This window comes from Podarcis filfolensis (genome assembly GCF_964270895.1).
Source record: "Podarcis filfolensis genome assembly, chromosome: 10".
Classification (NCBI taxonomy): domain Eukaryota; kingdom Metazoa; phylum Chordata; class Lepidosauria; order Squamata; family Lacertidae; genus Podarcis; species Podarcis filfolensis.
This window is the reverse complement of record NC_139612.1, coordinates 55,620,419-55,642,473: the sequence shown is the minus strand read 5'-3', so window position 1 is coordinate 55,642,473 and position 22,055 is coordinate 55,620,419. Positions and strand designations below refer to the sequence as shown.

The window sequence follows — 22,055 nt, the reverse complement described above, 5'->3', positions numbered from 1 at the left end:
TTCTGCCATGGGTACCTCATCTATTTTGCACATTCCTCATGCCTTCCTTCGGGGTTGCCCATCTGTGTGAATGTGTGTTTACCTTCATTCTTGAGTGCTGACTACATGCTTCAAGCAAATCTGTGCCTTAGAGCCTCAGGACATTTCGTCCCACCAGTGAAACAGCTTTGGGAGGGAGTGACTTGAGAGCAGAGAAGCAGCCGTGGGGCGCGGGGAGAGCACAACACTTTCTGAACTCCAAATTAGCTTCCTACCCCCACATCTCTCCTCCCCACACCCCCAATTTTAAATGTAAGCAGTTTTTGAAATGCAAAAGACATAGCAGAAGGTGGCAGCTATAATATGAGTGTTTGATGTAATTTGTAAAAAGTTTCTCTTATTTAGTACATTGGAAAATTTAGCATTTCTTTCCGAAAGCATATTGAACGTTGTGCTTACTGTGTGAAATATGGTTGGGTGAACATTGTGAGATGTTTGACGTTATTATTGATAACGTGACCGAACTCCTCTATACCGCACTTCTGAACATTCCTTTTTTGTTGTGTATGCTGTTTAAGCTTCTCTACCTTTTTCAATCCTTTTATGCAAGAGAGGTTTGTCTTTGTGGCAGCTAACATCGGTTGGTGTGGCTTGTGCTTTTTGCAGTTCAACAACAGATTGCTATACTGTGTCCCCAAATTCAGCTTGGTGGGATCTAAGTTCACAGTTCGGACAAGAGTTGGCATTGATGGTATGAAAATCGTGGAAACGCACAATGAAGAATACCCACACACATTCCAAGTCTCTGGGAAAGAGCGAACTTTGGAATTGCAGGCCAGGTAAAGCAAGATGAAAATTTGAGGTTATTATAGTGGTACTTAATCTTTGGCAATCACTCGTAAGCCGAGTAAGATTGTCTTCCATAAACACGGTTTTAACAATGAGTCTGTAAGTGACTGTGGAGGCCAATTCTGGATCCACACATCCTTCCACAGTGGGGACATTGGTTTCCGGGCGGGAGTTGATCATGGTGTGGATTTGCCAAGTGTGCCTTCCTCTTAGCACGTTTCTCCCTTACATCCTGCATTCGAGTGTCTTCAAAGCCCATGACACCTTTGGTAAAGGCTGTTCTCCAACTGGAGCGCTCACAGGCCAGTGTTTCCCAGTTGTCAGTGTTTATGCTACATTTTACTTAATAGATACATGTTAAAGTGGTAGGGCCCACGTGGAAAGGTATTTACAACTTGGGCTACAATCATTTTGCACCTGGAATGCATGGATTTTCTTCCAACTCCTCGATCAACCATATCCTTAACCTTGGTGAACCACAGGCTGAGAGGAAGATGCAATTTTATTAAGCTGCCTCCAGGGTAGTAGTTCTGATTATGCTTGCATACTAGCTGAAGCACCTAAGGGAAGGCAAAACTGCCCCTCTCAGGTCACTGTCTAATCTGTCTAACTTTGGGAGATAGAAAAGCAGCTGTGAGAAAATGTTCCCTTGTAGACTGATGGAAATATTGAACCAAGCCATACTCAGAGTAGACCCATTAAGGGTCCATCCCATTGCATATCTCTTCCAGTTTTTAGAGGCGCTTGAATGAAAATGTGATAGTCTGTTCATCACATTAGCCTAGCCAGCTTTCCCTCCCTCCATATTCAGTATATTAATAAGTGATAATATTAATCTTCCCCATCCCATAAAATGTGCATTAGCTCTGATGCAAAGCTTAGCTTGCCCAGAGGATTTTCTTTACCAGAAAAACCTGTGTGCATGCTTTCTGATTGCCACTAGAATGCACAATTATGTTGGTGGTCAGTAAGGTTCACTTCATTATAGAACGTTGCTTCCTGTTACGCTCATGATGCAGATACTTCCTTTATTGTTCATTTAGTGTTTGGTAAGATCAGCCGCATTTTTTCAGGCAGATGTGAGAAGGTGAACAGTAAATCAGTATTGTGGGTCTCAAAAGAAGCAGTAAAAGCTCCACCTCTTAGATTTTCCCAACTTGCTGCATTTTACAAGGCTTAAAACAATATAATACAATGGTACCTTGAGTTACAAACGCCTCAGGTTACAAACGCTTCAGGTTGCAAACTCTGCTAACCTGGAAGAGTTACCTCAAGTTGAGAACTTTGCCCCAGGATGAGAACGGAAATCGTGTGCCAGTGGCGCAGCGGCAGCAAGAGGCCCCATTAAGGAAAGCATGCCTCTAGTTAAGAACAGTTTCAGGTTAAGAACGGTTTCAGGATAAGAACGGACCTCCGGAATGAATTAAGTTCATAACTAGAGGTACCACTGTACAAGAAGAAAAACTGCAAAGACTGTGTTGCAGCTGTTCTTCATAAACAGGTGTTTTGACCTGCTCTACTATTACCCTATCTATATGAACAAAAAAAGTGGAAGCAGGCTTCTCACTCCCCTGCCTTTCTCCATCTTAAGGTAAAGGTACAGGGACCCCTGACCATTAGGTCCAGTCGTGGCCGACTCTGGGGTTGTGGCACTCATCTCACTGGCCGAGGGAGCTTCCGGGTCATGTGGCCAGCATGACTAAGCCGCTACTGGCGAACCAGAGCAGCACACAGAAACGCCGTTTACCTTACTGCCGGAGCAGTACCTATTTATCTACTTGCACTTTGACGTGCTTTCGAACTGCTAAGTTGGCAGGAGCAGGGACCGAGCAACGGGAGCTCACCCCGTCGCGGGGATTCAAACCGCCGACCTTCTGATCGGCAAGTCCTAGGCTCTGCTTTAACCCACAGCACCACCCGCGTCCCTTATCCATCTTACTTTGCTTTAAATCAGACAGGAAATACCCATGATTATAAGAGTGCAAGATCTCTCCTAATGCTGGAATTTGAAACCACTGGAGCAATAATTTTCAAATTGTGCAAGGGCGCATTAGAATGCCCCAAAAGAACTGCTAGTGTGTCATGAGAGATTTAAGTAAGTAGAAGGAATTGCATGACTCCAGTCTCCCCAAAGATACAGAGGAGTAGGGAAATAAGCTTCTGAGCTTCTTCCCTGGTGATGATTTTAACGGCAATTTTAATATTGGGGGGGAAGCCACCCTCCGTTGCTTGTTAGAACTCTCTATTCCTATACATCTTGTACACCTAGTGTGCACACTTTTGTGTTTAGATGTTATTTTTTTTTTATTAAGTAAGTTTATGTAGCTGCCCCATGACATCAGTTCTTTGGGTGGCTCACAAAACTATTTTTAGATAGACTTCAAATTGGGCAGTAAAATATTTGTGTGGAGTCACAGATATGATTTATTTGGGAATGTTTTCCTCTTTACTTTTTGGAGGGTGAAGGGAAGGAAATTATGAAAGATGGGAGAAATCCACCTCTAATTATAATTGAATGATTTGTGAATGTTGGAAAGAATTTCTGTTTGTGTGTTCTATACATACATTACGACTGGATGCAATCATTTGACATTTCCTTACCACTATGTATTATGGGATGGGGGGAGAGACAGGAGGCTACTGCTAATAATGCCATCGTGATTCATAATTAAAATTTCATTTGAAATAATCCTGCGCAGCGTTTGAATACAGGATGCCAAGCTTTTCTTTTAATGGGGCATTTTCAGTACAGTATTCTCACTTAAGCCTTCTGTGTTCAGATTTACATTGTAGGCAAGTCAAAGTAATAGGTGCCTTCAATAAACAGAAATTGATTTGACTCTAGCTAATTAATGTTTCCTGAACTTGCTTTTAACTGTTATGTCCCAACTGTTTCCTGTAGTTCTGAACAAGATAAAGAAGAATGGATAAAGGTAAATGTGATTTTTTAAAAAAAAATTATGCCACAATAAGTTTGCTAGTTGTTAGAAAGCATTTTGTATTTGCTGCAACAACCTAAGACTGCTTCCGCTTTGGAATCTGCCTTATTTTTGTGCTTCCTTTAAACTAAAACTTTTAATGCTTATTCCTTTTTAAAATTAACGAATACGCTAGCTATAAATCAAGCGTGCTGTGTGACCTCCTTTGTTTTGTCATTAAATTGGTTAGATTTGAAGTTTTAGTAGTTCTGACCCATGCTATTCATTCCAGGCTCTCCAGAATACTATAGATGCTTTTCAGCAAAGGAATGAAACATTCAGAACTGCTATTGCAAAAGAATATGAAGACACACCTATTGAAGTTTCTGTAAGTGGACACCCATAATGTTTTGATAGGGTATGTCTGAAGCTGCTGACATGAAAATTGCATCTGAAAATGCTGGGAATGGCTTTTGAAAGTTAGGCCTCATACTTAGCCTTGTCCCAGTTAGGTTTCCACTTTGAGGCCTGCGTACACGCTGTACCTTTAAAGCACATTCAAAGCAACTTTCTTTCCCACAAAGAATTCTGGACATTGTAGTTTGTCCCTTACAGAGTTACAGTTTCCAACAACCTTTAACAAACTACAGTGCCCAGAATTGTTTGAGTGTAAAAATGTGCTTCAAATACACTATAAACACATCATATGTATCCAGCCTTGGTTTCTTAGTATTAATTCACAAAACACATTTGCATCCATATGAGCATGTCCTTTACCCTTGTTAGATGCTCATGTGAGAATATGGTTTATTACTGTTGTTGCTGCTGCTGCTTACCATAGTTTATTGTGCTATCAAGATGCACGGTGCTCTGTTTTATGCAGAAGATGCTGCTTTTCACTTATATGACAAATCACCAAAGTTATTTGCATATATAATGTAACATAGTATAATCAATAAAATGCATTTATGAAAACCAGATCAAAGAGCAGAAAAAATACAGTGTCAATACTTTATGGAGTACAGAAAACGAGAAACATGTATATTCCCAAACTGCTTGTGTTGTGCTGCTACTTTCCCACTGAAAGAAAGTGATTTGTTTTCTTCGCTGCTGCGAATGACTTCATAATTTCTCCACACCTCCCTTCAGACTGCTGAGCTTGGCAAGAGAGCACCAAGATGGATTCGGGACAATGAAGTGACCATGTGCATGAAATGCAAGGAATCCTTCAATGCGCTGACGAGGAGGAGGCATCATTGCCGAGCATGTGGGCATGTAAGCACAAAGCCATGTCTACTAGTTGGTTAACAGATGCTGGATCAGCCCAAAACCTACTCAGATCCGCCATCTGCTGGTGGCTTCTAAATGCTGCTTTGTTGCCGTTGAGCGAGCCATTGAGCAGTGGTCAAAATGTGGGCGGCGGCTTCACTGTATGAGCCAAACTGATTCCCTTTGCGGACAGCTCAGGAAATTTCCAATTAAATTGTTCTTTCAGCAGTTGGTGATTTTTAAGTCTTGTTTTCCTGCCTCGATGATGATGCAGCAGCTAAGATGAAGACAGTTTTTGCTTTGTTTTTATTCTCTAAGCTGTCACTAATATCTGATTTTTCAACTGATAATCTAATTCAACTAACCTGATTTTTCAACTGATAATCTAATTCAACTAACCTAATTCAACTAATTCAACTAACCTTAAATTTGAAGCTTTGTCAGGGTGACTAGGGTTCCATTACTAGTTGAGAGAATTTTATTTCCTTTGAGCTATATCCAGCGAAGTCGTCCCATTTGTGCAAGGGCTTCCACTTGTGCAGTGGAACTGCTCCTTGCTCCCTCAGTTTGTTATGGGTTTTGCCTCAATCCTATGGAGGAGGTTTGGTGGTGGGGCATTGGGGGAGGAGAGCTTATTGAAGTTTTGTTGCTCAAGCAGAAGCCCTTGTGTCAATGGGATGTCTGTGGTGGATACAACCCGGCTTGGCCACACTTCCGCTCGTCCTGTGCCTAGGAAGCTCGGGTCTGTGTGGTTTCCTATTTGCCCCTGTTTTCTGTTTAGTGCTGAATCAGAGCAGACGTCAATCTACAGTAAACCTGATGGATGTTTGCTCCGATTCAGCAGTAAATATCAGATTTCCCTGGGGGAAAGTGGCGGGACAAGCAGAAGTCTGAATGAGCCCTTAGCTAGGTTGGGTCCTTTGGGCCAGCCACCATTTCTTGGCCTCACCTACTTCATAGGGTTCTTGTGAGGATGAAATGGGGGAGTGGAACCATGTATTCCTTGGAGGGAAAAGGTGGTATATAAATGCAACAAAATAAAAAATAAAATGAGAATCTCAGGTTTAATTCTATTGGGGAAGAGGAGGGAATCACAAAAGCATTGTAATCTCACAACCTAAGCCTGAATTAATTGTTTGTGGGTCTTGGATTGCATTGATTTGGGTGGCAGAGCTAATTCAGGGAGGTTTCTTCCTTGGAACAAGTATGGATGACTTTCATTTTTGGAAATGTCAGGAGGCACGTGTTTGGCAAAATCTCACCATATAGAATGAATGGGGAAGAGGGAAAATAATATTCCAGAATAATTCATTCCCCTCCTCCTCTTCCTCTTCTTAAGGTGGTTTGCTGGAAATGTTCTGATTACAAAGCTCATCTTGAGTATGATGGTGGTAAGCTGAACAAGGTTTGTAAGGACTGCTACCACATTATAACAGGATGCACAGATAGCGAAGAAAAGAAGAAGAAAGGAATCTTGGAGGTATGACATTTAAAGAGTTATTGTGTTGTGTGTAATATGCTCTTTGGCTTACCTTTCATTGGAAGATGATGCATTTTTCTTGGATGGTTTACATGGTACTAATATACAGAGCTTTTGGATTGGACCTGAGACTAGGATTCATATCCTGTGTTTGTTTAGATACAGTCAAAAGCCATCGTTTCACAGAACAGCCACCTTGATGTGGCTGCTTAGAGCTGCATCAGGATGGCAACTGCTGTGTGTGGCAAGCCATTCATGAAAAAAAGGCCAAGTCACATGCTTTTGCCTCTGTCATGTAGTGGATCTCTTTGCTTCTGCAAAGCCTTTTATGTCACTAGTTTATGGCAGCATCCAGAAAACTGTGTGGATCAGCCACCAAGCACGTTTTGTGTCTGTCTATCTGTCTCTCGCTATATGTATACATACATTTTAAAAGTAGCCTGCATATGGAGATCATTTTGTTTGAAAACAGACTTAGGTGGATGGATTTGGCTCAAGTCATGATCCCTTGACCACACTTCCCGCCCCCCTTTTGAATATGACACATTTTAGAGGGTTGCTGGATTCTTACAGACATTTACAGCTGGTGAAGTTTGGGCAGAGGGAGAAGAGGGAAGTGTGTCTGTACTCAAGTGAGATTTGCAGAGAGTGGGGACTATTGACTAAAAACCAACCAAGGTTGGCAGATGATCTTGAGACTTCAGCCGAAGCTTCCAGTACTATTCTTTCCTGTTTCAACTGTTCTTTAAACTCACCATTTTGTCCTTTATGAGGCACCCAGTGTCAGAATAGCTAGTCCCCATCTTTATCAGGCACTTATAGAAACATAAGAGCACTCCATTCTCCCAGCATCAGTTCTGTGTCCTAACACTTCGTTGCTTCCATGCCATGTTATTTTGACAAAGAGCAAAATAGTGAATTCAGTATCAGGGATTGCGATTTATCTTGTCTGGTTCCTTCTAACTATTTAACTCAACTGACATTTGCTGTACTTTAACTCTCAGAAAATGGATAACATCTTATGTTCTAACTATAATAATCTGAGGAACTGTGCTGTAGCTAGACTAAGCTATTGGAATTCTCTGAAAGAATATATTTCTTTTCCACGCTTATAGATTGAATCAGCAGAAGTATCCGGGAACAGTGTGATATGTAGTTTTCTCCAATACTTGGAAAAATCTAAGACTTGGCAGAAGGCTTGGTGTGTGATTCCTAAGCAGGAAGCCCTTGTATTATATATGTACGGTGCTCCACAGGTACGTAGGGAGAATGTGTTGGATAAAAAAATCCTCTGATAGGGTGCATGAAATGTGGGGTACAATTTCTCCCAATAACAGCTTTGCAATTATCGACTATGCACTCTGTCCCACTTCCTCTGATTTTTTTAATCTGTTCCCTTCAGCAGAGAAATAAGGTGTTTTTCACAGAAATAAATTGTTGTGGAGACCATGGCATCATTCTGCTTCCCCGGTGCTCATCCTGTGATTAATTGTGGGGTGGAGGGGTAGGTAATAAGAGGATAAGGAGGCAACTTGTAGGTTGAGAATTTCTCCACTTCTGCACCTTTCTTCTCCTGCGGGTGCATATGCCATCTCCGTATTTCTGTCTTGCTAAAGGCCACCACAATAGAGCTTTTCCTTTCCTCCTAACATCTGTCTGCCCCTGCTGGTGTGAGAGGTTTGTGTGAGGGGGGCTGAAGTCTTGCACTCTGATTTCCTTTAGAACGTCTTGGGTTAAGTTGGGGGGGGGGAATGTTATGTAATCGGTTGGTCGATTACTCTCCTCCTTACCAAACCTAGAGCTTTTTAAAAGGTTATTATTTCTGTTTGCTTAGGATGTAAAAGCGCTAGCTACCATCCCTTTGCTGGGCTACACAGTAGATGACACTCCAAGAAGTGCTGACCTTCCACACAGTTTCAAATTGACTCAGTCCAAGTCGGTGCACAGCTTTGCCGCGGACAATGAGGAACTAAAACAGAAGTGGTTGAAGGTCATCCATTTGGCCGTCAAAGGCGAAACACCGGACTGCCCCAATGATTTGCGGATGAGTTTAGAGGACCAGCATGAAAGCTCTGCAAAACTGGAAGCTGAAACTTGACGTAGCAGATGGTCTGTAATGTATTTTTCTCTCTCTCCACTCAAAACTTTGGTTGACACTAATTCTGAAATCAGCAAGAAAGAAGCCAGCCTTCCTGGCTCAACCACGTTTCTTAGCACTTTATGTTGGAAAAGAAAAACAATGTTCATCCTTTTTTTTAGGGAACTTTTTCTTATATTTATGTTGTGTCAATAAAATTAATGTACCCTTCCACATTTCCTTTTTATTAAATGAATGTCTGTCAAAGAGTGACCAATATAACCATACCACTCTTCTCAAGAAAATAGCATCATATGAAATGAATGCTATTCAGAAAGAAATGGCTTGTTTCATATTGATGTCAGTACTGGTATATCTTGGCTACATTCTAGGACTCGTAGCTGTGTCTTAAGATATACCTCCACTTTTGCCAAAATAGATGTGTAGTGGAATGTAAAGACAGTTTGGTTTATTGTATCTAAATTCTAGCACTATTTACACTGACTTGTACATATATTCTATCAATTTGTGTTTGAGAAAAGAACAATACCCAGAGTATCTAAAATTTCTAAATTGTCTATTAAAAACCCTCATTCTTTTTTCCATTTTAAAGATTATTAAACAAGTACAATATATAAGATTTGCAGGGTATGCTATTAGAGAGAAAAATGTAATATACTTAATTTTGATTTGACCTCATGATACTAGGTTCATGCTGTTTGCCTATGATTTATAAAGCATGCATCCTCCTGAAAATTTAAGCAGAGGATTCTAAATTAAAAACAGCTAGTTACTTGTTTATATCTGATGGCATTGATATTTTTATACATAAACGTAGAGCTTAAAAAGCAGTAGTAAGTCAAATGGCATGTAATGGATGTGCAGGTCCTGGCTGTGTTTTGAAAAACATAATAATTCCTCTACTCAGTCCTGTGCCTGTTAACCTTTAGAAGGTGGTGCTACCTTTTTAAAATTACAGCAAGTGCTTCATTAAATAACAGCCTGGTCTTAAATGATCACTTGTGATCATGTATTATGCCTTTATAGTTGGTCACTAACACCCGGACCTTAATATTATCATCAATCAATCTAGACATCACATCAAATCGTGATTAAGAAATATTAAACATACATAGCTTAGGAGGATGTCTGAATTGACAAGCCATGATTTGAGACAGCAAAAAACACCATCAAGCCATGCCTTGTGCAAACTGTAGTGGACAAATCATAGTTAAAAGTCAGAGGCAACCACATTGAGACGGCAGTGCTGAGCAGAAAATATGAAAGCCTGCAAGTTTCCCTAAACCATGGTTTCCTGTAGATTTGGAAACTCAAATTGTGCTTTGGATTCTAAATTACGGTTGACACAAACTATGATTTGGCCCATTTGAATTTAGCTGTTATAACTCTCACTAACCATGCACATGTTGCAACAGTTATTACTACTGTATTAACTGTATTATATTACTCATACCCACTTATAGAGTGGGTGGCAGATCTGCCATTGCAATATGTGATTGCACCCACTGTTTGCATGGAATATTACACACTGTATTGTATAACATAATAGACATGAAATCTGATTTTGTAGGGGGTATGGCTTTTTAAAAAACAAACAAACCGGAATACCTGGATCTTACTTAGTGCATAAAAGGATTCTTAGGGAATTATATCTTCATTACGTTTTGCAGTATCGAGCCAATAATGACAGTAACAGTTTTGTTGTAACTTGCTAATTTTATCTTGCACCTCCGGATTGGTCTGTGTTCAGTTACTTAAGTTCAAATCTACCTGGCCAGGGGGAAGACACCAGTTTTTATATTTCTCTGCTAAATAGCCACAATTGTAAGAGACTAAAGGCATAGTCAGGCATTTACCTGAACGCAAAGGCTTAACCATGGGCAAGAGGCAGGAGAATTGTCCTTGGCTGCGATGGCTCTTCAGGCATTCATGCATTTAGCAGGAAGGTTTGAGGAGAATGCTAAGTACCGTATTTTTTGCTCTATAAGACTCACTTTTTCCCTCCTAAAAAGTAAGGGGAAATGTGTGTGCGTCTTATGGAGCGAATGCAGGCTCGCAGCTATCCCAGAAGCCAGAACAGCAAGAGGGATTGCTGCTTTCACTGCGCAGCGATCCCTCTTGCTGTTCTGGCTTCTGAGAGTCAGAATATTTTTTTCCTTGTTTTCCTCCTCCAAAAACTAGGTGCGTCTTGTGGTCTGGTGCGTCTTATAGAGCGAAAAATACGGTACATTCTGTTGAAACTGCTTTGAAATCTCTGTATGATAGATGACCCCAACAAGACAGGCTTCTGATTGCAGGGAAACTGTCTTCAAGCCTTCATGTTAAAAATACGAAGGTCTGAAGAGATGTTTTATATATCCCATTTTAAATACTTCTTTCATGCTTTGCTCACTTTTGCTAAGTATTAAATATGCAAAGCACTCTTTCCGAAATACCAGTGGAATTGAAATATTAGTGCCCACCCAATGCCTTCCGGATGGGCTTGCTTCACCAATAACTAGATAAAGGAGCTAACAGAATGCTCAAGGTGACAGTCAGTTTGCTGTACTGCCAATCTGAGCCAACAAACCAGATCCTATTCTAGACTCATTCAGTAATATTCTGGTGAATGAATAGACCTGCACTGGTTGTGCATTCTGCCTTCTTCCTAATGTTTCTATGCAGACGATTTCTGTCTGCATTTCTGCATGTAGTACAAAAGTAAACATGCCTATGATGGAAAGAACCTTGTGATTTTTAGAGAGAAAAGTAAAATTGGGAATCCAGAGGAAGCACAGGGCTCTTTATTAGAGCAATAGTGATCTTACTAGATTAGGGATGAGCCTTGATCCAATCCTATTCCTCTACCGTAGGCCCGAGGTTCCTTTTGCAATTCCTGGGGTTTTTTAGCTGATGTTGCTGCTGAGGTGTCTTTTAAAAATAGTTTAAAAAAATGCTTAATGCAAAAGAAAGAAAATGAATTATTTTCCAGTACTTTGCCTTGTCTTCATTGGAGCTTTCCATATTGCTCCTGCTGGGAAATGCTTCCTATCCACAGAGATGTGCCAGATTCCTTTGCCAAGTGATTGGAGAGATCTCTCCATTCATTCACCCTGACGCAGAATCTCTTGAGTAATGCAGCATCCACCTTTGTTTAGGTTGGATTTAATTTCAGGGACAGTTTTGAGTGGACTCTTGCCTTTTCATAAATTCAGATCTTTCCTCTTCATTTTAGACTTTGAACAGACTATTTACTTTTCATCCTTGAGGGCAGGGTTGTTGTTGTTGTTGTTGTTGAGCCAGTGTGGTGTAGTGGTTAAGAGCGGTAGTCTCGTAATCTGGTGAACCGGGTTCGCATCTCCGCTCCTCCACATGCAGTGCTGTGTGACCTTGGGCCAGTCACACTTCTTTGAAGTCTCTCAGCCCCACTCACCTCACAGAGTGTTTGTTGTGGGGGAGGAAGGGAAAGGAGAATGTTAGCCGCTTTGAGACTCCTTAAAGGGAGTGAAAGGCGGGATATCAAATCCAAACTCCTCTTCTTCTTGTAACTACCACATAGTAAGTGCTGCCAGATGTCATCTGGTATACAGAATGTCCATTGCTTCTTACCATAAAATTGTGTTAATTACTCACAATCACGTTGTGCCAACAAGGAAAAAGAATGCATCAAGGCGTAAGTTGCCCTATGTGGCAATTGCACATGTGAATGCACAACAAAACGTGCATTTTTTGTTTTTCATGTGTGACACTCTACAATCAGGCTGTATCTTTATTCCCCAAACCCATTTGAAATATTTAATGGTAGGAAAGGTGTAATATGCAAAGCAGGCCTAAAATAAGCATGTTGGGTGCAAAATCTTCTAACTCATTGTATATTTCTGATGTGGCTCTCAGCACAGAGTTAATCATTGACTGTGAACCTTTTTGTGTACATGCAGTTATCCTAAACGTTGGTTTTTTTAAAAAAAAATGGAAAACCAACTATTACACTTCTACTACAATGAAATTATGGGCAGTTGATTTTCAGAAAGAGGCCTTATGTTCCTTCCCTGGTGAATAGGAATATGGTGGTTTTGGTTCTGGGAACCTTGTTTGAAAGCACACTTTTTGTACCAGGGCTAGTAACCATTTATAGTTGATCACATGGTATGCTATATGGGAATGAAAATGGGCTGTAATTATCCCTATAATGTTTGAGATGAGGGGGCTGGAGGATGGAAAACAAGCACACAGGTAATGTCAGATGTCCTTCATCTTTCCCCTCCCAGTTTGCAGGTGTGTAGTGCAAACCTTGCGGGGAGGGAAAGCATCAATGATAATAATAATAATAATAAATAGCCCCTATCTAGCACTTAGAGAGCACTTCCTATTAAATATCCTAAGCACATTTGCATAGAAGCAAAGTTCCATGGAAAGAAATGAGATTTACTTCGATGTTCAAGCGCTGGGGTCCTTAAGACTCCTGCGTAAAGCACAGCTAATGACTACTTTGTAATAAAGATGAGGTAAATAAGATATATAGTCTGATTTCCTTACCCTATTCTGGCTCCAAAACCTTTTAAGGTACATTTTTATTTCTAGGACAAAGAAGTGGCCCTTTTAATTTGTTTTCTCCCAAGGCCATCCCACATGTGGGTAACAAAAGTTCTGGCTTCTTAGTTAACATTTTCAAGCTGTATCTCATTCTAAGCAGAACTTCTGTGTGTCATTGGAAAATACTGTAATTTGTGTTCAATCGTCTTAATTTTCATGTTGTATTGGCCTTTTAACTGTTACCCCATCTCCTTTTTTATTTTACTGTCTGTTTGACTGGTTCTGTATGGAGTTAGCATGCAGCAAGATGCAATAAGGAAGGAGTGTGTGTTTTTGTGTTTATGTTTATGTACACACTTTGCAACCCAATTTAAGTAATTGCTTCAGTAGAGTGAGAGGGACAGCTTTTGTAACCCAATCTGCATGTCCTTGTGCTTTTACCAATTACTTCTGATGCTAGATGAAGGGAAACCGTAACGGTCTGTGGTTAATGACAATGAGCTGCTCAACTATGCCGAAGAAGGAAAACTTGCTGCAGGTAGAAGTGACAGAGACCAAGCATGCATTGCTGAAGCTGGATCCCCGTTCGCTAAGTGTGGTTAGCAAGGACCTGGTGCTCCTTCTGCACCGATCCATTGATGGTGTTTCATATGATTCTCTTGCTTGACCACTTGAGCAGCACTTAGGTTGCCAGCAAATCACTTGGCTTAAAAATGCCTGCCAGTTCAAACCATGATGTTACCTTGGTGTTTGGTGGATGATCCTCATGGGGTTGGTAGTGATGAGAAACCCACCCACCCACTGCTGCATCAGAGAATAAATTCCATGAACTGTAGTGCACAAAAGGACTGACCACTTGGAATATCCACATTGCCGACAATAAGCCACCCCAAAACAATGCTTGTGTGTCAAATGTTGTTTTTTTAACTGAACATTTTCTGCATTTTTCCTCCTTCAACTTTGCCAATATAAGCAAGGTAAACTTACAGTGTAGAAATACTATGTGCTAGTGTCTTTGCTGCCTTATTTAAACGTTCTTGCATTCTGATACAAGTTGATTTTTAAATACAGTAATTTTGTAATTGCTCAGTTGAGAATGAATTTGGGACTTGCAAATTTATTGGCTTAACCCCCCCTTTTTTTCTTTGATAGATTTGAATCTACAGCTGGCTGTAATTTGACATATTTGGGGTGTGTGGAATATTGGCCATAATCTTGCCAAAGCTAGTAAACGTAAGTCTCTCTGCTTTCAGTGGGACAGTGAAATTTGGTTGGGTCACTGGAAATGGTTTCAGTGATAGGAAAATCTAAAGTAGTTTGATAAAGCATGGGTATACCAAATGTAATTATCAGTTGTACTTTGACTAAGTGTACTATTGTTTTTATTGTTGCTGGATGTAAATATACTTGAATAATGAAAGAAGTCTGTAGCGCTGTGCCATCTTGATACCATTAGCTCTATTGACTTCTTAGTCTTTAACTCTAAAGCATTTATCCATCTTCAGTGGCATTTTGTATGTGCAGGTGCAAATCAATTGTTGTGGAGTGGCTTTTCCCCTTTTCTTGCAGTCCTTCGTTTTTCCCGACTAACTCAAGACTCATCGTGCTAACAGTGTCCCAGGGCAAGTAACTGGTGTATTGGTTCACAACCGTGAACTGCTTTTTTCCTGAAGGCATAAAAAAGGAACACTTTTCTCCATTGTATTTTCCAAATGATTATAGATTAGTGCACTCGTAAATCTAGGGCTATGTAAACATTGTTCATGAAAAGAGGAGTTAGCAGTGTGGAAGCACAATAGTTGCTTCCTTCTCAGAGCATGTTGAGCTGAGGGGAAATTTTCTGCTGGTTTCAGCAAATGCCAGATGTGCACAGTGCTGACTGGCTGGTGCCTATGACGCCACCCTCTTCCCAAAAATATTTTGTTGCATTAAAAAATGTCATTAAGAGAAGAAGAAGAAAAACATGTGCAAAGGGGTGTGTACATGGAGCTCCCTGTTGGTTAAACTGAGAGGGGAAGCTTGCACACACATGAGCTTTCTTGCCGCAATGCAAACATAAGGTAGAAAGCAGCTCTTTTTGCATGTGGGGCTATTACGATTGTCAAATAAATCATTGCCCATTGCCTCAGCCAGGGTTTACAGTAGGAACCGCATGTACCCACAGGACAGTGGATCCTGTCATTTAGAAAGACTTGCATTAATTTTAGGGCATGCTGTGGGCAGTATAAGTTTGTACAGATATTTAGCATGCACTCGCTTCTGTACATGAAAAGCAGCAGTGTACATTTTTGCCACTTGTTTGTACAGTGTTCAAAAGCAGCTCAGTGAGCCAGGATCAATCAGAGCTCCTTGGAGCAAACATCCTCAAGAGTTCATGCTTTAGCACTTCACATATTCTTTCACACCTGAAATGAAAAGTCCCTTATTGGTGTAATCTTTGCATTGCTGAAAAATGATGTAACCATCCTCTGCCACAATGCTAACGTGATGGATAATAGGATTAAGGTTCTAGATGGTGTCTACAGTTTATGTCACTGAGGAGCACAAACAAAATCCATGGTGACAATTGTCTTGCTTTCATTCATGTAAGCCAGTGCTACTCAGTGACGGTCCAGTTCATGAGCCATCGGCTGCTGGTCTGTGGTGACTCCACCACAGCCCAGGATGGATGGGATGCTTCAGGTACCCAAAATGGTACCAACTCCTGGCACATCAGGTGGGGTGGGATTTGCCAGTCCACCCCATGAGAAAGTTTGAGAAGCACTGATGTAAGCAACCATAGCAAAATTAAATGGGAAAGGAGATGATCAGTTTAAGCACAAGTCATGTAAATTATATCCCCCCCCCCCATAGGTTAGTTATCTCCTCTTCCCTGGATTTAAGCACCATCTTTTAAGAAGAAATGTGTTTCTTTCTTGATAGAATTTTGCTGGGCAAACTAGAATGTTCTCATCCATGCAAAATAACTCTTGATGACAGTTCAGTCCCTACTCAAAGCTTTCTTCATCCAGTTTAACAAAAGGTAACCAATTTTATAATTTGCACATCTTATTTATGGGATGGCTTGGTTTCCACAATATTTTACACTCAAAGTACACTGTAAACAATTTAAAATCTAATTGGGAGGTACCCATTGTGTAAATGCATTAAAGAGAAAAAATTAAATAATGTTCCAGTTTGGGGGCTACTTTGTTATTTCCCGTTTTCTCAAAGTGAATGTAGATTTGATTTCCCCCAAGATTTTTCTACTGAAGTAGAAGAGTTCTGTTTTATATATAAAAAACACTCTCCCCCCCGCCCCCCGGACATGTAATTCCAGTATTACTCAGTCTGGAGTTACTCCTTGCAAATGCATAAATATATTTTAAATTAAAAAATTAAAGAAAAGGAATAGATCTCATGAGAGATCTAAATCCTTTTTCTAGGAAGAAGGGGAAACTATTTCCCTTTCTGCGACAAATGCAACATACCAGTCAGTGTTCCACATAAAAATGCATAGAAGCTCACCTGCTCTTGGTCTCAAGAAGTTTAGAAGGTGGAAAATGTTACAAGCAGGCAGGGCATGGGGGAAATCGGCAAAAAACAAAACAAAACAACCAACTGCACAACAGTCTTCAGAGTGTCACGCAGCTGAAATATATGGAATATGTCACGAATGATTCTTGTGTGGAAGCTGGGGTAAGTCCTAGTTGATAGTATCAGATGAACAAGCTGTAAAAATTGTAAAATCTCAAAGGGTATACGTCTTTGTTTTTTTGCTCTACCATAAATAAAATGCAAAAAGAAAAAGCAACATTTAAGATTGTGAGAGTGGTTATCGTTAAAATGTACATGAATGTAAAATACTTGCAGATATGTGTATATATTTCTGTAACATATGTATATTTGGTCCATAATGGTCGGAGCTGGAATACTGTAAAATTGCGCACTTTAATTCTTGTTGAAAACTTTAAAAATTTGTATCCTGTAAATTAAAAGCATCATTAAATCAGTAATTATTCTCTGTGATTTCAGTGCTCTTCTGCATTTCTCTGTGTAGTTATACTAGGCTTAAAATTCTTTTGTCATCACCAGTGTGGTCAGTCTTGTTGGTAATGTTGAGGAATTAAATGCAGGTGATTTATAAAGCAAGGATAACACACTTAAGGAATAGATAGGGGAATAAAATGACATGTTCTACATAGTGTAGGTTAATATTGTTTATTTTATAGACTATATCATAGTAGAATTACAAATCTAGTGGGCTTCCAGGTTATAGATCAGCCCCTGTAAGATCCAATTAAAAAAAACAACAAGCAGTGGTTGATAGAGTGACACTATACACCAGACTGCATGAGGGATGTGGAATATTTTACAGCAAGACACACAAACACATCCTACAGACAGACACACTTCCTTCATAGAATCCAGCCCTCCCTAAAATACATATTTTAATTGCAAGTTTGACATCACTGATATAAGGCATTTTCCCTGACCAGCCTCTTGTTTTAGAGAACCAGACAGCCGTTTCAGGTAGATAAGACTTGTTAGTGGCCGTGAAGTTTCTCTTCCCACCCTAATCACCTGTGCTTTTTCATGAAATGTTCCTGAGAATTTCTCCAACTTTCATCTTCCAGCCTCTGGTGTTTTCCCAAAGGCATTATGCATTGATTTGACATTATGAGTATTGACATTATGTCCTATGGATGCAAAACACTGGGTATATTAGAGGGCACTAGTTCATTTTTCACTTTTCCCCCAAGTCTTAGCTGTCCAGCAAAGCATTAGTAGTACAGTATTCAAAATAGTCAAACTCTTTGATGTCAAAGGTAACTTTGCTCCACTGCTTGTAGGTCCTTCGGCCGTCTGGAGTTTCCACCACAAAATGCTTGATGGCAAGCATGGGAAGTTTGACTTCCCGGTAGATCATTTCCATGCCCCATTCCTGTATGGAGAAAAAGCAGGTCAGTTAGGTTATTGGCAAGGCCCACCCAGGTATCAAAGGGGTGCCACCACACTTAGTTGGGGAAAGCATTAGCCCATGCCAAAAGTAGACAAAACACAAAACCATTTTCACTGAACTGTGACCTAGGAATTTTAAGACTAATCGATTAGGAAAGAACCCTACAGTGTTTCATAATCAAGCCAATAATCTCTAGGGAGAAATGGATGCATTTTGTTTTGTCTGATAGAATACTGAATTTATGAAGTGGCCTCGGTCTAGTATATCTGAAGGAGCGTCTCCACCCCCATTGTTCTACCCAGACACTGATGTCCAAAGGCGAGGGCCTTCTGGCGGTTCCCTCACTGCGAGAATCCAAGTTACAGGGAACCAGGCAGAGGGCCTTCTCAGTAGTGGCGTCCGCCCTGTGTAAAGCCCTCCCACCAGATGTCAAAGAGAACAACATCTACCAGACTTTTAGAAGACATCTGAAGGCAGCCCTGTTTAGGGAAGCTTTTAATGTTTGATGCTTTACTGTATTTTAATATTTTGTTGGGGTATAAATAATAATATTATTATTATTATTATTAATAATAATAATAATAATAATTATTATTATTATTACTACTACTACTACTACTACTACTACTAAACAGCCGTTCAGATATGTAGTTCAGCTCCTCAATCCAATGTAGTTAAACACCCTGAGGCTAATTGATTTCAGCAAGCTTGACTCTATGTAACTTTGTTCTACCCGGGTGGCCTAGAGGTGTAGAGTTTCAAAATACAGACCAGTTAGGGGGAAGAGGGAATTCCAGCAGGTGGTCATGCAACCTGTCCTCTTTTGCATCTTTCACCTTCAGCTGCGCCCAACTAATATTTGCAAAGGTTTAATTACTGGAGCTTGGCTGATTGGGTTCTTGGCACTTGCCTACTGATCTGTAATGCATGTTCTGCCTTCTATTCTAGCTCCAAGGACCAGTTAGAAGACTCAGCTACACGACAGGTTTCCTCACGCCCAGTTGGACAGAAGTAATGTGAAGAGCAGGAGGCAGAGTGAGCACAATTCCCTTGGGGCTAGAACCCATAATTAATGGTGAAACATGTAGCCTACTGCCAGGCTTCATACACCCTCGCCCCTTGCTCCCAAGACCTCTTCTGTAGAGTAGCTACTCCCTAGACTAATTATAGATTCCCATGAAAGGGAGATACACACAGCATTTAAACCTTAGGGAGAGCAAGGAATCTACATGGCTACATGTTCAAATATGGAATCTGGCATCTCTTACTGACATGTACAAGTTTCCAGACCTTGGAAGTTTTAAAAACTGGCTGAAGGTGGGTGTTGTCACAAGAATGAATCTAGTGGCTATGAGACTGGTCGTATCCTTTGTCCCGAATCTTACAATCCTTTACCTAGCCACCCATTCTCTATCATCAAATACAACAAAAAGTCCCAAAAGTAGGCGAATTAACAAAAATGCACCCTACGGCAGTAATGCCTAAGCCCTGGTTGCACTTACCTGCCCACAATTACTGCAGCTGATGGAGCTGCCTGGCTTCCAGTCCCTAAACTCACGAGGAATCATCACATGGCTATGTGATGCTCTGTAGTACGGACTAAATAGGGAACAACAACAAACTGGTTACTTAATTTCTTGCTTGTGAGACCAGCTGAATACACAAATCTGTTGCAACCTAGATACCTATTTCAGTTGCTGAGTAGAAAGGTAATGTGTTTGAGGGTCATTTTCAGAGAGCCTCCTTTTTGTTCTGTTGTAAATACTGCACCACATGCCATAAGCATTACATATACAAAAGCTCTTCCATCCAGGTGCCCATCCCTATGCACAACTACATAAAACTTTACATATCTAACAGGTTCAATTATTTTTTTTGAAAAGGCATTCTTCACTTTATGGAGTTTGCTACAGGAAATGGCTTTTGACTACCTAGAAGGTGTTAAAAAAAAAAAAAAGACTGTGCAACTACAAGACAGATAGGTCTATGAATAGGTAGCAGCCATAATAACAAAACTGAATTTCCATGTTTAGTAGCAGTATCCCTCTTAAAAATTAAATTCCAGGTGGAAACAAAAGGGAAGGCTCTAATCTATGCTCTGCTTGTTTGGCTGCTGTTAAAAAAAAATGCTGGATTGTTTGCTGTGTTTAGATACCACTTTTTGTCACACGTGACCTCAAAGAGGTTTGCATCCCCAGAGCACTTCTCATTCTCTTACTGTTACAGTTTCATTGAAACAGTACAAAGCTCTTTGCAGGCTAAAACTTTACTGCTGCATTGCAATGCTCTTGACTGATCCTCAACTCCAGCAGCAGCAGTATTTATGGTTTCCCATCAGCATACATAGTGCCTTCCACCGGGATGGCCAATCTGTGGCACTCCAGATGTTCCTGGAGTCACAAGACCCAGCAAAGCCAATTGTCAGAGATGATGGAAGCTGTAGTCCAACAACATCTGGTGACAGATGGCCTTTTGGTATGATCTAGGCATATATTGTGCATATTCTTAGAACTGTGCCCGGATCATCTGAGGCCCTTCTTTTTATTCAAAAATACTGAGGAGGAGGACCAAGTCCCTTGCTCTTCCATTCTGTGAACAAGCATAAGTTGGTTGGGCCAGCTCTGACTTAGAAAAACGTTGGGTCAACCTCAGCCAAAGTTGGCAGAGCAACAACCACACTCTGGGTTGTTTCCCCTATTGCTTCCTGTTTGGATGAGGCAAGCAGAATGGAGATTCTAAAAGCTTCTGGTCTTCTTACCTTTACTCACCTGAAGTCGGGGTTGATGTTTATGCGGTGCATATTCTCTATTAGGCGCAGGTCACTGGCATAGCAGGCTGCCACATTGCAGTTGATGCAGTAGAAGAGCACAGAGTCTGGATCGTGCAGGCGGCGTTGTTGCTCGCGTTCAGCATCCCGCACCCTGCGGCTGACAACAGCGTCACGCTGAAGCTTTTCAATCTAGGAGGGACAAAGGGAGTTAGCTAATTGGGTCTGAGCCGGGAGAGCCTGCAGGTGAGAAGTAGCCAGAGAATCTGGTTCTAAAAAATTCATTCTAGAATCTCCTCCCACCACCCTCCATTTCTTCAGGTTTGCAAGGCTGGAGAGCATTCCTCTCCCAATGCACTCCCATCGATGCTTCTTCTATTCTACCCACTGAAAATGTAAAATAGCTGCACAGCAAATCATTGCTTAAGTTTTAGCCTACTTTCTTTCAGTGTTATTCAGACACAACATGGTCCAACAAATAGCATTTCATGTTTCACATCTTCTTCAGCTTAACTGTTCCTGAAAGATCTGGAGAAAGTAATGGCTAGCCACTATTCCCCCTATACAAAACGGGAGCAATTTCCTCCCTTCCTAGGACTGTCACAAATGAAAATTGCAATAGCCCTCTGTGTGCTTTAAATGAGCAATAACATCTTTTCCCAACAGCAAAGCTACATATTCAGGATGTTGAAGGTCTTGCAGGGCTATACCACTTCAGAATGCCCCCCTAATTAAAAACGAACAGCACAACTTCCTGCTCAAGGAAAGCCCAGAGCTTTGGAAAGAAGGTTCCTAACCTAACTTTCTCCCTAATGGACTAGTTTTATATCCCTATCTCCTCCAAAGAGCTTGGTTCCCTCCACCCTTTTATCCTCACAACCCTGGGAGGTAGGTTAGAGTAGCCCAAGGCTACCCAATGAGCTTCATGGGGATGAGAGGATTAGAAACTGGGTCCCCTTAGACCTAGTTGGACACTCAGGCACAGGGGCCAAATGCAGCCCTCTCTAGCCAGCCCTTGGGATTTTTCCAAGGCCACACCCTTTCCCAGGCCTGCTCCATACCTTACTTGAATGTTTTTGCAGGAACATGTCTGCGAGATGACTCACTGTTTTCCCTTCAGTTATAAGGGTTTTGCTTAGGCTCATTGTGCCCTCAGAGCTCTTTAACCATCTGAGGGGTTCTGGTGAGTCCTATATTCCCACAGGAGCAAGCCCAGATCTCTTTTGATCAATTATTCTGAT

General features: G+C 40.9%; 2 protein-coding genes across 13 annotated transcripts in view; one reads left to right on the top strand and one right to left on the bottom strand.

The window, feature by feature from the left end:
* FGD4 (FYVE, RhoGEF and PH domain containing 4) overlaps positions 1-17,113 on the top strand; it is a 106,237-nt gene extending 89,124 nt beyond the window's left edge. For 8 of the 9 annotated variants that reach the window (XM_083572322.1, XM_083572315.1, XM_083572320.1 and 5 more), the window contains 8 exons: positions 646-818; positions 3,731-3,761; positions 4,039-4,134; positions 4,896-5,021; positions 6,355-6,495; positions 7,611-7,751; positions 8,330-8,604; positions 14,258-17,113. In XM_083572322.1, the coding sequence (XP_083428448.1) occupies positions 646-818; positions 3,731-3,761; positions 4,039-4,134; positions 4,896-5,021; positions 6,355-6,495; positions 7,611-7,751; positions 8,330-8,593 (972 nt within the window). In that variant the 3' untranslated portion in view covers positions 8,594-8,604; positions 14,258-17,113. Of the gene's footprint in view, positions 1-645; positions 819-3,730; positions 3,762-4,038; positions 4,135-4,895; positions 5,022-6,354; positions 6,496-7,610; positions 7,752-8,329; positions 9,376-14,257 lie in introns of those variants that run through there. The other variant, XM_083572318.1, reaches the window with a different exon arrangement.
* The window catches only part of DHX58 (DExH-box helicase 58), a 37,688-nt gene continuing 28,169 nt past the window's right edge, over positions 12,537-22,055 (bottom strand). For 3 of the 4 annotated variants that reach the window (XM_083572339.1, XM_083572338.1, XM_083572337.1), the window contains 3 exons: positions 20,816-21,006; positions 19,550-19,646; positions 12,537-18,029 (listed from right to left, as the gene is read on the bottom strand). In XM_083572339.1, the coding sequence (XP_083428465.1) occupies positions 17,850-18,029; positions 19,550-19,646; positions 20,816-21,006 (468 nt within the window). In that variant the 3' untranslated portion in view covers positions 12,537-17,849. Of the gene's footprint in view, positions 18,030-19,549; positions 19,647-20,805; positions 21,007-22,055 lie in introns of all 4 variants that reach the window. The other variant, XR_014538683.1, reaches the window with a different exon arrangement.